This window comes from Carlito syrichta, unplaced genomic scaffold (assembly GCF_000164805.1).
Source record: "Carlito syrichta isolate Samal-C Ts95f unplaced genomic scaffold, Tarsius_syrichta-2.0.1 Scaffold142898, whole genome shotgun sequence".
Taxonomy (NCBI): domain Eukaryota; kingdom Metazoa; phylum Chordata; class Mammalia; order Primates; family Tarsiidae; genus Carlito; species Carlito syrichta.
In genome coordinates, this window is record NW_007086994.1 from 62009 (window position 1) to 73843 (window position 11835).

Here is an 11835-nt window from a genome sequence, read left to right on the forward strand (position 1 = left end):
ACCCAAAAAAAAAAAAAAAAAAAGAATGACAGCTTATTTGATTGCCAGACTGGTTGATAGTGCTGCTTCCAGGAGACTATTAAGCATAAATATTATGCAAGCAAAATAAAGGTTTTTAAGTTAACTAGAAAAAAATTGAGGCAAATACTATGAATTGTATTACATGTATTTTTTCTGTTCATGTGCATCTGTTCAGTTTTGCAGTGGCTCCTGGGATAAGATGCTAAAGATCTGGTCTGCAGGTAAATTAAATATTTCTTTTACTATGACTTATTAATGATGTTTCAAAAATTTCAGTTCAGTGAAAAGACTTTTTTTTTTGAGTCAGTGTCTTATTCTGTCACCCAGGCTGAAGTACAGTGGCATGCTCATGGTCACCGACCTGCTGGGCTCAGGCAGTCCTTCCACCTCAGCCTTCCAAGTGGCTGGAGCCACAGGTGCGTGCCACCATGCCTGGCTAATTTTGTTATTTATTGTAGAGATGAGGTCTTGCTAAGTTGCCCGGGTTGGTCTCGAACCCCTGAGCTCCGACAGTCCTTTCACCTCCACCTCCCAAAGTGCTGGGATTACAGGCGTGAGCCACCATGCTAGCTGAAAGGACTTTTTAACCCATATTTTGCCATAAAAATGGACCAGAGCTTTTTGGACATACATAAAGGAATGTAGTATGGCAACAAATTAGTATATTTCTTGGTATTTTAAGATTTTTTCTGACCCCCACTACCCCCTCATTTATCAAATAGTGTCACTGAATTGCTGCAAGTATTAACAGCATGTTTGGTACAATGGCACATAACTACCTTAGTTCTCATAGTTTCCTTATTGAGGAAACTTGGAAATAAACAAAAATACCTTCTGAGTCATTTTTACTGATTCTAAGTCATTTAAAAATGATTTCAGCCAGGTGATGTGGCTCACATCTGTAATCCCAGCACTTTGGGAGGTGGAGACAAGAGGATTGCCTAAGCACAGTGGTTCAAGACCAGCCTGGGCAACTTGTTGAGACCTTGTCTGTACAATAATAAACAAACTAGCCCGGTGTGGTGGTGTGCGTGCACTTGTAGTTCTGGCTACTTGGAAGGCTGAAGCAGAAGGATCGCCTAAGCCCAGCAAGTCGAGGCTGCAGTGGCCATGAGCATGCCACTACACTTCAGCCTGGGTGACAGAGTATGACTCCGACTCAAAAAGAAAACAATGACTTCAGTTTTTTACTGTAAATTTCTTAGTTAAGCTGGTTTACTTAATTTTTTTTTTAATGGAGATCTCACTCTGTCACCCAGTGCAGTGACACAATCACAGCTCATGGAAGCCTTGGCTTCCTAGGCCTAGACAATTCTTCTGCCTCAGCCTGCCAAGTAGCTGGGACTACAGGCATTCACCACCACACCCAGCTAATTTATTTTTTCTAGAGACAAGGTCTTGCTATGTTACCCAGGCTGGTCTTGAACTCTTGGACTCAAGCAGTCCTCACCTCGGTCTCCTAGAGTGCTGGGATTACAGATGTGAGTCACCATACTTGGTCTGCTTAAAATTTTTTAAAATACAATTTTAGCAAGGTTGATATTTTTACTTTGAAAACATAAATTACAAAAAGCAAATTTAGAGAGGAGGAGGAAGGACTATTAGAGAAAGGTCTTTGATAATAGTAAAAAGTCACCGATGGGAAGAAAAGAGGAAAACACACATATACAAATATTTAAATTTTAAAACCTACTAATTAGAACTATTTATTGCACAAGTAAACAGACCAGAATACCTCCATTACTTCTCAGGGAATTGCTGTATTATGCAAGATAATGCCCCAAATCCAGTTCACAAAGTATAGTTGAAGGGGATCAAAGAAAGCCTAAGTAGTTTTAAATAATTATGTATAAGATAGCAGGAAAATGATTAAAGCAAACAATTTTGGGGCAAGAAGTGGTTTAGTTTAAAAATTTTCCTTGTGTGGAATTTTTTTTTTAAGTAGTACTAGGTAAATGAGATGTTGTATATAATTAGCTCTTACCTTTAAGGGGGTTATATTCTTATAAGGAAAACGAATATTCATAATAGTTATAAACACTGAAATATGTAGTTTTCAGTAAAAGACAGCAAGATTTCAAACTGGTTAGGTTTTAGTTTTTAAATATACTTTATTTTTTGTTTTCTCAATTTTTGAAGATTGGTAATCCAGGTATTGTTTTTATATATAACTTTCTGTTAACTAAAATGATGAGTCCTATCCTAACCATTTGTGATAACATGGAGAAGCTATTTATCTAGAAGTGCAAAGAATTCCTTCAGACAGTTTGCAATTAATATTAAGTTTTTAAAATACCAAACCTAGCTGGGCTCAGTGGCTCAGCCTATAATCCTGTGCTTTGAGAGGCTGAGGTGAGTGGATTGCCTGAGTCTGCGGGTTCGAGGCCCGCCTGGGCAACTTGCGAGACCTCATCTCTACAATAAATCAAAAAGCAACTGGGTGTGGTAGCACGTGCCTGTAATTCTGGCTACTCGGAAGGCTGAGGCGGAAGGATCACCGAAGCCCAGCAGGTCGAGGCTGCAGTGGCCGGGAGCGGCGACTGCACTCCAGTCTGGGTGACAGAGTGAAACTCCAACTCAAAAATAAATTAATTAATTAATTAAATTAAATACCAAACCTAATTCTCTATGATCCAGTCCCTACAGATGAAGAAGATGAAATGGAAGAATCCACAAATCGACCAAGAAAGAAACAGAAAACAGAGCAGTTGGGACTAACAAGAGTAAGTATTTGTGAGAATTGACTTGGCTTAGGTCTTTATTGAGAAATATATGGCAATTACTGTGGTCTTATTCATTTATTTGTTTGTTTGTTTGCTTAGAGTCAGGGTTTCATTCTGTTACCCAGGCTGGAGTGCAGTGGCACGATCACATGTGATCACATGCAACCTCAACTTCCTGGGCTCAGGTGATCCTTCCACCTTAGCCTCCTGAGTAGCTGGGACTACAGGGCACACCACCATGCCCAACTAATTCTTACAATTTTTTGTAGAGATGAGGTCTCACTATGTTGCTTAGACTGGTCTTGAACTCCTGGGCTCAAGCATTTTTCCCTCCTTGGCCTCCCAGAGTGCTGGGATTGCAAGTGTGAGCCACCATGCCTGACCTTTGACCTGTATTTATATATTCGTGTGAAGCTGTAATGAATGTGCAGTAAATAAAGCACACAGCCAGGTGTGGTGGCTCACGCCTGCAATCCCAGCACTCTGGAAGACAGAGGCAAGAGGATTGCCTGAGTCCAGGAGCTCAAGACCAGCCTGGGCAACTTAGCAGCACCTTCTCTCTACAATAAATCAAAAAACTAGTCGGGCATGGTGGTGTGCGCCTGTGTTTCCAGCTACTTGGAAGGCTGAGGTGGAAGGATTGATCGCCTGAGCTCAGCAGATCGAGGCTCTGATGGTTATGAATGTGCCACTGCACTTCAGCCTGGGTGACAGAATGAGACACCAACTAAAAAAAAAAACAAAAAAAATAAAAATAAGGCACACATTTGCACGTTAGTTCTTGTAGTCACCAGTAAGATACCTTACAAAAATAGTTGAAAATGAGGAATAAAGTATGATCATAAATGATTCATCAAAGAAAATGCAATAAACAATAGCACTCACTGGTTCCAACTGAAAGTAGTGATGTATAACTTCTTAATATATTAAAACATAGACTGCTGAGTTGCAAGAGGAATGGACTGGCACCTACTCAGTTTCCTTACTCTGCTAGGCTTTTGTGCCAGTAGTAATTTATATTCATGCATATCCCTGGTCAAACCTCTAAATATATCTGACTAGGAATAGATTTCTTGAGTTATAAAAATTTTTTGCTGAGAAGGTAGCTTTTTCCCTCTCTTTAATTAAAGGTTGCTGTGCATGCAGTAAAGTGTACAGCTTAAATGTACAGCTCAGTGCATTTTTACAAATGTACATACCCAAGTAATCACTACCCAAATTGAAATACAGAGAATTACCAGCACTCTAGAAGATTTCCTCTAGCCTGCCTCGCAATCAATAGCATCCCAATGTAATCACTTCTGATTTATACCATCTTATATTTGTTTACCTGTTTTTAAATTTCATATAATATCTGTGAGATTCATTCATGCTGCTATATGCAGTAGTGCTTTTCATTAATATATGGCATTCCATTGCATGACTATACCACAGTTTTTCTATTCTTTTGGTAGACATTTAGGTTGTTTCTAGTTCTTGGCCGCCATGAATAAAGCTTCCAAGAGAGTTATTATACTTGTTTATTGGTGTACATATGTGGTCTTTTGGCGTACATATGTAGAATTTCAGAAGTTTAATTGCTGAATCACTCACAGTTTGCATGTATGTTCAGCTTCTTGAATGTTAGATACCGCCAAAAAGTTTTCCCAAATGGTTATATATCAGTTGCACTTCATTTAACAGTGTATGATAGTTAAATTTACTCCACATCTTTACCAGCACTTGATATAGTCAGTTTATAAAAGTCATGACTGACTTTTATTTTAACAAGTAACATGTGCTTACATAAATTTACTTTTTTTTTTGAGTTGGAGTCTCACTCTGTCACTCAGACTGGAGTGTAGTGGCCGCTCCTGGCCACTGCAGCCTCGACCTGCTGGGCTCTGGCGATCCTTCTACCTCAGCCTTCCAAGTAGTGGAACTACAGGTGCACGCTATCATGCCCGGCTAGATTTTTTTGATTTATTGTAGAGATGAGATCTCGCCAAGTTGCTCAGGCAGGTCTCGAGCCTGCGGGCTCAGGCAATCCATTCATCTCGGCCTCCCAAAGCGCTGGGATTGCAGGCTGAGCCACCGAGCCTGGCCATAAATTTACTTTTAAAAAGTGTACCATTTTATTCATTTTTGGTAATATGTTGTAGAATTTAATTTTAGCCCTGGATCTTTGATATTCGCTTGTGAAACATCAACTCATATTTGTAGCCCTGTTTTTTTTTTTTTTTTTGAGTTGGTGTCTCACTCTGTCACTCAGACTAGGGTGTAGTGGCACGTTCATGGCCATGGCAGCCTCAACCTACTGGGCTCAGGTGATTCTTCTGCCTCAGCCTTCCAGTAGCTGAAACTAGAGGTGCACGCTACCACACCTGGCTAATTTTTTGATTTATTGTAGAGACAAGTTCTCGCCATGTTACCCAGGCTGGTCTCGAACCCCTAGGCTGAGGCAGTCCTCTCGCCTCAGCCTCCCAAAGTGCTGGGATTACAGGCTTGAGTCACCATGCCTGTACTTTAGCCTGTTTTTAAAAAGCCTAGACTGGGCAGTAAACTGCACTGAGCCATGATCATTCCACTGCACTCCAATCTGGGAGACAAAGTGAGAACCTGACTCCAGATAAATAAATAAATAGCTTGTTGCTTGTCTGTTGCTTATTGACTTGTAAGAGTTTTTTTATGTATTCTGGGTTCAAGATCTTTGCTAGATATATGTATTGCAAGTATTTTCTCCCACTCTGCTTTGCTAATACCTTTTAATTTTAAGTGTATACTTCTATAAGATTACTTCCATAGTTCATCTTACTTGAGAGGAAAAAATAGTATATTGATTTTCTCATTTAGCTTTTTTTCCTTCTTTTTTTAAAACACCATCACTGATTTCTCTTGAGAAATCATTAAGCTTTTCACAGGGCTTAAGCTTACACATTCATAAATTATTAGTTGAAGTCACGCCAGAAACTGTTGAAGTGCAAATTGCAGGTAAAATGTTATTGCAGTTAAAAATAATGGAAACATTTTAATTTTAGTGAAATAATAGTAAAAGAGATAAAACATCAAAAATAGTTTTTTCCCTTTTGCATTTCTTTCCAGTACCTGACTTGCATTAAAGTGAGTAATGCTGGCAATCAGTTGTTATTTGCTTCATATATTAAAATACAGTAATATCATTTTCTCTATGTATCTCAAAATTGCTTTTCCCTCCAGTACTATCCTACTTAGTCTATTTATAGTAACTGTCAATGTTCATTTTTTTTTTTTTTTTTGGTAGAGTTGGAGTCTCATCTCACTCTGTTGCCCAGGCTGGAGTATAGTAGTGGCATGCTCACAGCCACTGCAGCCTCAACCTACTGGGCTCAGGGGATCCTTCCACCAGCCTTCCAATTGCTGGAACTACAGGAGCACACTACCATGCCTGGCTAATTTTTTATTTATTTATTATAGAGACGAGGTCTTGCCAAATTGCCCAGGCTGATCTTGAACCTGTGGGCTCAGGCAGTCTTCTCACCTCTACCTCCTAAGTGCTGGGATTACAGGCTGAGCCACCGAGCCTGGCCAATTTTTTTTTTTTTTTGAGTGATGTGTGTGTATATATATGCAAAGTGGTCTGCAAAGGCTAAAATATTTAGTTGCTGACTCTTTACTAAAAGAATTTGCTCCCTTCTAATATAACCCCCTCATAGTACAGATGAGGTCTAATTTATGGAGGTTAAATGTAACAAAATTATAAAAGTAGATGGACTAATTCCCATTCCAGCATTCTTTTCTCTTTCTTTTACATGGTTCTTATATTTAAAGATAGGTGCTATGTCTAGTTTGGGGCTTTTAGTTTGAGATTTTGGAGTATTAATAAATGCGCCTTGGACATTATGTAAAGATTAAATAATAGGACAAAGATGCTTGGAAATGGGGTGATGAGAATAAGTTATTGAGACTAATTTGCCTGGAAGAGTTAAATAGAAATTGGTAGCACCTTCACTGAAACCTAGACCTGTCTGACCCCAAAGCTTATTCTGCTAAGTGAAGCAGGTTCACTAATAATCCCAAAGGAGGACTCCCACTTCATGGAGGATAATAAAGATCAAATACTAGGATTAGAAGTGCAAACACTCACTCACTGCATCCTGGGCTGCAGTTTTACCAATTGCCTGAGGCCAATGAGACAAAACATACAACAAATTATGTGAAATGGGTTTATTACAGATAGGCAGCAAAGGGCAGCAGAAGCCTGGGCTCTGTGGTGCACCAGTCCCGTACAGCTCAAGAAAGCTGCCTAGGGACCAATGGAGTCTCACAGTGTGTCCCACTGCACTACAGCTGAGGGACCCAAAAAGCAGTCTACCTTGGGGTTTTATACTATGGGGAAAATCATTCAACTCACTGAGCGAAGCTTTGAAAGACATTCTGTTTCTGGGGGTGTACTGGAATTGAACCCAGGCTCTGCTGACCAGTCCTTCCCTGTCTGAGGATGTTACATTCCCAGCACATTCTACAGTTATTCTGAGAGCTACAGGCAAGAAGAAAAAAGGGGAGAAACTGAGTCAGTCAGTCCAAGGCCACTGGGGAACTCTCCAGCACTAACCTTTAATATAATATAACATGTTTGTCAGCTAGGAGAATTAAGTTAGTGTTACTACTACTCAAAATGTAAAGTAGAACATGTCAAGAGCAGCAGAATATAGTGGAAAGACTACAAACTGGGGTAACATTTGGGTTTAAACCCAAGTCTGCCACTTATAAGATGTATGACCTTGCACACATTATCTTTCCCAGCTTCAGTGTCTTCATGTGTAAAATAAAAACAAATATCCATCTTTCTTTTTTTTTTTTTTTGAGTTGGAGTCTCACTCAGTCACCCAGATTGGAGTGTAGTGGCCGCTCCCGGCCACCGCAGCCTCGACCTGCTGGGCTCCGGCGATCCTTCTGCCTCAGCCTTCCACGTCCGGCTGATTTTTGATTTATTGTAGAGATGAGATCTCGCCAAGTTGCCCAGGCGGATCTCGAACCCGTGGACTCAGGCAATCCACTCACCTCAGCCTCCCAAAGGCGCGGGATTACAGGCTGAGCCACCGAGCCCAACTAAATATCCATCTTTTTGTACAGAAGAAATTAGTCAGGGCAGCTTATCTCTGGCATACAGGCTTTGGAAGTAGTAGCTGTTATTGTTTCAATACTCTATAATGAAAATGCTTTCTGCATTTGGGGTCTTTCATTTCTAGACTCCCATGGTGACTCTCTCAGGCCATAAGGAAGCAATTTCCTCAGTTCTATGGTCAGATGCTGAAGAAATCTGCAGTGCGTCTTGGGACCACACAATCAGAATGTGGGATGTTGAGTCTGGCAGTCTTAAGTCAACTTTGGTAAGGTTTATAAATTCGGTGGTCCTTGGATTGACTTTGATCTTTTTAGGTTTAAACTTCTGGAGATAATTATTTTTAGTTTACCATGGTTTAAATGTTTTTTCCTTTTCTTTTTCAGACAGGAAATAAAGTGTTTAATTGCATTTCCTATTCTCCACTTTGTAAACGTTTAGCATCTGGAAGCACAGATAGGCATATCAGACTATGGGATCCCCGAACTAAAGGTGAGTCATGTAAACCACTGGGGGAAAAATATGTGTAAATAACATCAATTTATCTCAGTAGAGAAATGTTTAAAAAGGATACATTTCTGCAAATATAAACAAATATTTTGGGGGTTTGTTCTGCCTACTCCTCTTTTCAAAACTCAACACTTGTTGCGTTTTTTGCTTTGTTCAGATGGTTCTTTGGTGTCGCTGTCCCTAACCTCACATACAGGATGGGTGACATCAGTAAAGTGGTCTCCTACTCATGAACAGCAGCTGATTTCAGGTTCTTTAGATAACATTGTCAAGCTGTGGGATACAAGAAGGTAAATCCTATTTATGATCTATAAAAGAAAGATATCAACTACCTATTACATGCAAAGAAAATGAAATGAATATTTAAATGATTATCCAGAACCAGAGGAGTAAGAAAAGGTTTTTTGGTTATACTACCTAATATGATAAATACTGGTATCCAAAAATCCAGGAACAAATAAATTTTCTTCGTGTTAATATGTTGCTTTTTGCATTCTGAAAGCATCTGATTGTGTACTAATTTATCTTCTACCAAATAAATTGTAATCTATATAAAATCAGTCTTTCTGATTTCATTATAAAACAGAAGAAAAATAGAGTTTAGAAAGATTACCTTGAACCTTACTATAAATTATATATTAATAGAAAATTAGACCAAGTGCGGTGGCTCATGCCTGTAATCCCAGCACATTGGGAGACTGAGGAGAATTGCTTGAGTCAGGAGATCAAGACCATGCCTGTAGTCTAAGCTACTCTGGAGACTGAGGCAGGAGGTTCCCCTGAGTCCAGGGTTTGAGGCTGTGGTGAGCCATGATCATGCCACTGCACTCCAGCCTGAGCAGCAGAGTAAGACGCTGTCTCAAACAAACAAAAAAATAGAAGTTTAAATAAAAGTACATATTTTAAAAAATAATCAGATATTTAAAATGTCTTTCTGACTCATAGGCTAGTGCTATGATAATAGTGTATATAGAGTGCCCCCAATAAAACGCATATACAATTTATTCACCTATCTTTACAAGTAGAATGGACATGTATTGACCTAATACCTGTTTGTGTGTGGTTGTTGGCCTTAAATCTACTTTCTAACATCTTTATACTACCTTATGATACATGACTTGTTAACATCTAGAAGGCATATGCATTTTGATTGTATACTTTATATAGCAATTAGCGTATAGTTTCTGGTAACAGCTATAAGTGCTATAAAGAAAGTAAAGCAAGATAAAGAGACACTTTTGTAGGAAGGCCTCTTTGTGAAAGTGATATTTAAATACTGAATTGAACAGTGTGAAGGTGTGAGCCATGCACAGGTCATGGCAGATGGAAGAGCCAGTGAAGTGGGACAAATCTTGGCAAGTTGGCAAAATAGCAAGAAGGCCAGTGTTGATGGAGTGGAGTAAGTAAGGAGAGTGGCAGGCCATGCGGGTGGTAATGGTTATACCAGTCAGGACCTTACAGAACATAGGGAGGAGTTTGGGTTTCATTCTAAGTGTGATGGGAAGGCTTTGGTGAGTTTTACACAAGGGAACACGAATGAAAGCAGAGAGGCTGCTGTAATTCAAGAGACAGGTGATGGTGACTTGGACTATGGTGTTAGCACTAGAGAGAAGTGATTGGATTCTAGGTATATTTTTAAGATAGTCCTTTGGCAGGATTGGCTTATAGATTGAATGTGGAGGTAGGAGTCAAAAATGATGCCTACATTTTCTGCCTAAGCAATAGGGTGATGGTGGTCCTACTTACTGTGATGAGAAAGAGTAGAAAAACAGGTTTCTGACCATGTGCAGTGGCTCACCTATAATCCCTGCAACACTTTGGGAGGTGGATGTAAGAGGACTGCCTGAGCCCAGGGGTTTGAGACCAGCTGGAAAAATTGGTGAGACTTCGTCTCTAAAGAAAATTTAAAAATTAGCTAGACTTGGTGGCACACACCAGCAATTCTGGTTACTTGGAAGGCTGAGGTGGAAGGATTGCCTGAGCCCAGGAGGTCGAGGCTGCAGTAAGCCGTGATCGTGCCACTGTACTCCAACCTGGGCGACAGAGTGAGACTCTGACTCAAAACAAAACAAAACAAAACAACAGGTTTCTGATGGAGAAGCAAGAGTTTTGTTTTGATTGTTTTAAATTGCTAGTAACTAAAAGACATCCATCTGTCCGGCAATTGAATATCAAGCTCAGGGGAGAAGTTTGGGCTGAAGATATAAAACTTGGGAAGTGTCAGTATACAAATGGCTAGACAAAGGGTATAATGTAAAACCACGATTTGGGGGTAAAAGAAAAAAAGTTAAGTGTGAAAATTGGCCTAATTATAAGTAAATTTGTACAATGAAATAGGATTTTTCCCAAATTTATTTGTTGCAATAAATCTCTGTAGTTTGCTAATGATATAGGAAAAACAGAAGAGGTGGTCAAGTAAATACTCAGAATTTTAAGATTAAGTGGTCTTTGGGCACGGATGGTAAACTTTGACCATGCATGGTGATTCACACCTCAAATTCCAGTACTTTTGGGAGGATCACTTGAGGCAAGGAGTTTGAGACCAGCCTGATCAACCTAGTGAGACATCTTCTCTTAGAAGATGAAAAAATTAGCCCGGTGTGGTGGCACATGCCTGTAATCCCAGCTACTAGGGAGACTGAGGTGGGAGGATTGCCTAAACCACAGGAGTTTGAGGCTGCGCTGAGCTATGATAATGTTCCTGACTCCGGCCTGGGCAACAGATTGAAACTCTGTCTCTAATTTTTTTTTTTAATTAATTTATTTATTTTTGAGTTGGAGTCTCACTCTGTCACCCAGACTGGAGTGCAGTGACCACTCCCGGCCACTGCGGCCTCGACCTTCTGGGCTCCAGCAATACTTCCGCCCCAGCCTTCCAAGTAGCTGTAATTACAGGCGCGCGCTACCACGCCTGGCTAATTTTTTGATTTATTGTAGAGATGAGGTCTTGCCAAGTTGCCCAGGCGGGTCTCGAGCCTGTGGACTCAGGCAATCCACTCACCTCAGCCTCCCAAGGTGCCGGTTTACAGGCTGAGCCACCGAGGCTGGCTGTCTCTAATTTTAAAAGATGGTGATTGTTTATGTATATTTGTTTTAATACTGTTAATGCATATAACATATAACTATTTTCTTCTTTTAGTTGTAAGGCTCCTCTCTATGATCTGGCTGCTCATGAAGACAAAGTTCTGAGTGTAGACTGGACAGACACAGGGGTAAGAAGTTATGAGTTATTTGGTGAAAAGGAAATACATTAGAATAAATCTGGTGTTTGTATTTATAAAGTTATTGGTTTCTCTATATCTGATATTTATAACTATTTGTTGTTTCCCTTAATATTATTCATAAAATATCACATCTCATTCAAAGAAAAAACAAATTTGTCCTTTAATAATAGGAATAGTAAAATTTGAAATTTTGTGGTGATACTTTTTCCCATGAGTATCTTTTTTGTTTTTTTGAGTTGGAGTCTCACTCTGTCGCCCAGACTGGAGTGCAGTGGCC

At 39.8% G+C, this 11835-nt stretch overlaps 1 protein-coding gene across 2 annotated transcripts in view; it reads left to right on the forward strand.

The window, feature by feature from the left end:
• WDR12 (WD repeat domain 12) overlaps window positions 1–11835 on the forward strand; it is a 29449-nt gene that overhangs the window by 15774 nt on the left and 1840 nt on the right. For both annotated transcript variants that reach the window (XM_008050008.2, XM_021708549.1), the window contains 6 exons: window positions 197–242; window positions 2659–2744; window positions 7952–8092; window positions 8211–8316; window positions 8492–8624; window positions 11474–11546. In XM_008050008.2, coding sequence (XP_008048199.1) covers window positions 197–242; window positions 2659–2744; window positions 7952–8092; window positions 8211–8316; window positions 8492–8624; window positions 11474–11546 — 585 coding nt within the window. The remainder of the gene's footprint in view (window positions 1–196; window positions 243–2658; window positions 2745–7951; window positions 8093–8210; window positions 8317–8491; window positions 8625–11473; window positions 11547–11835) is intronic.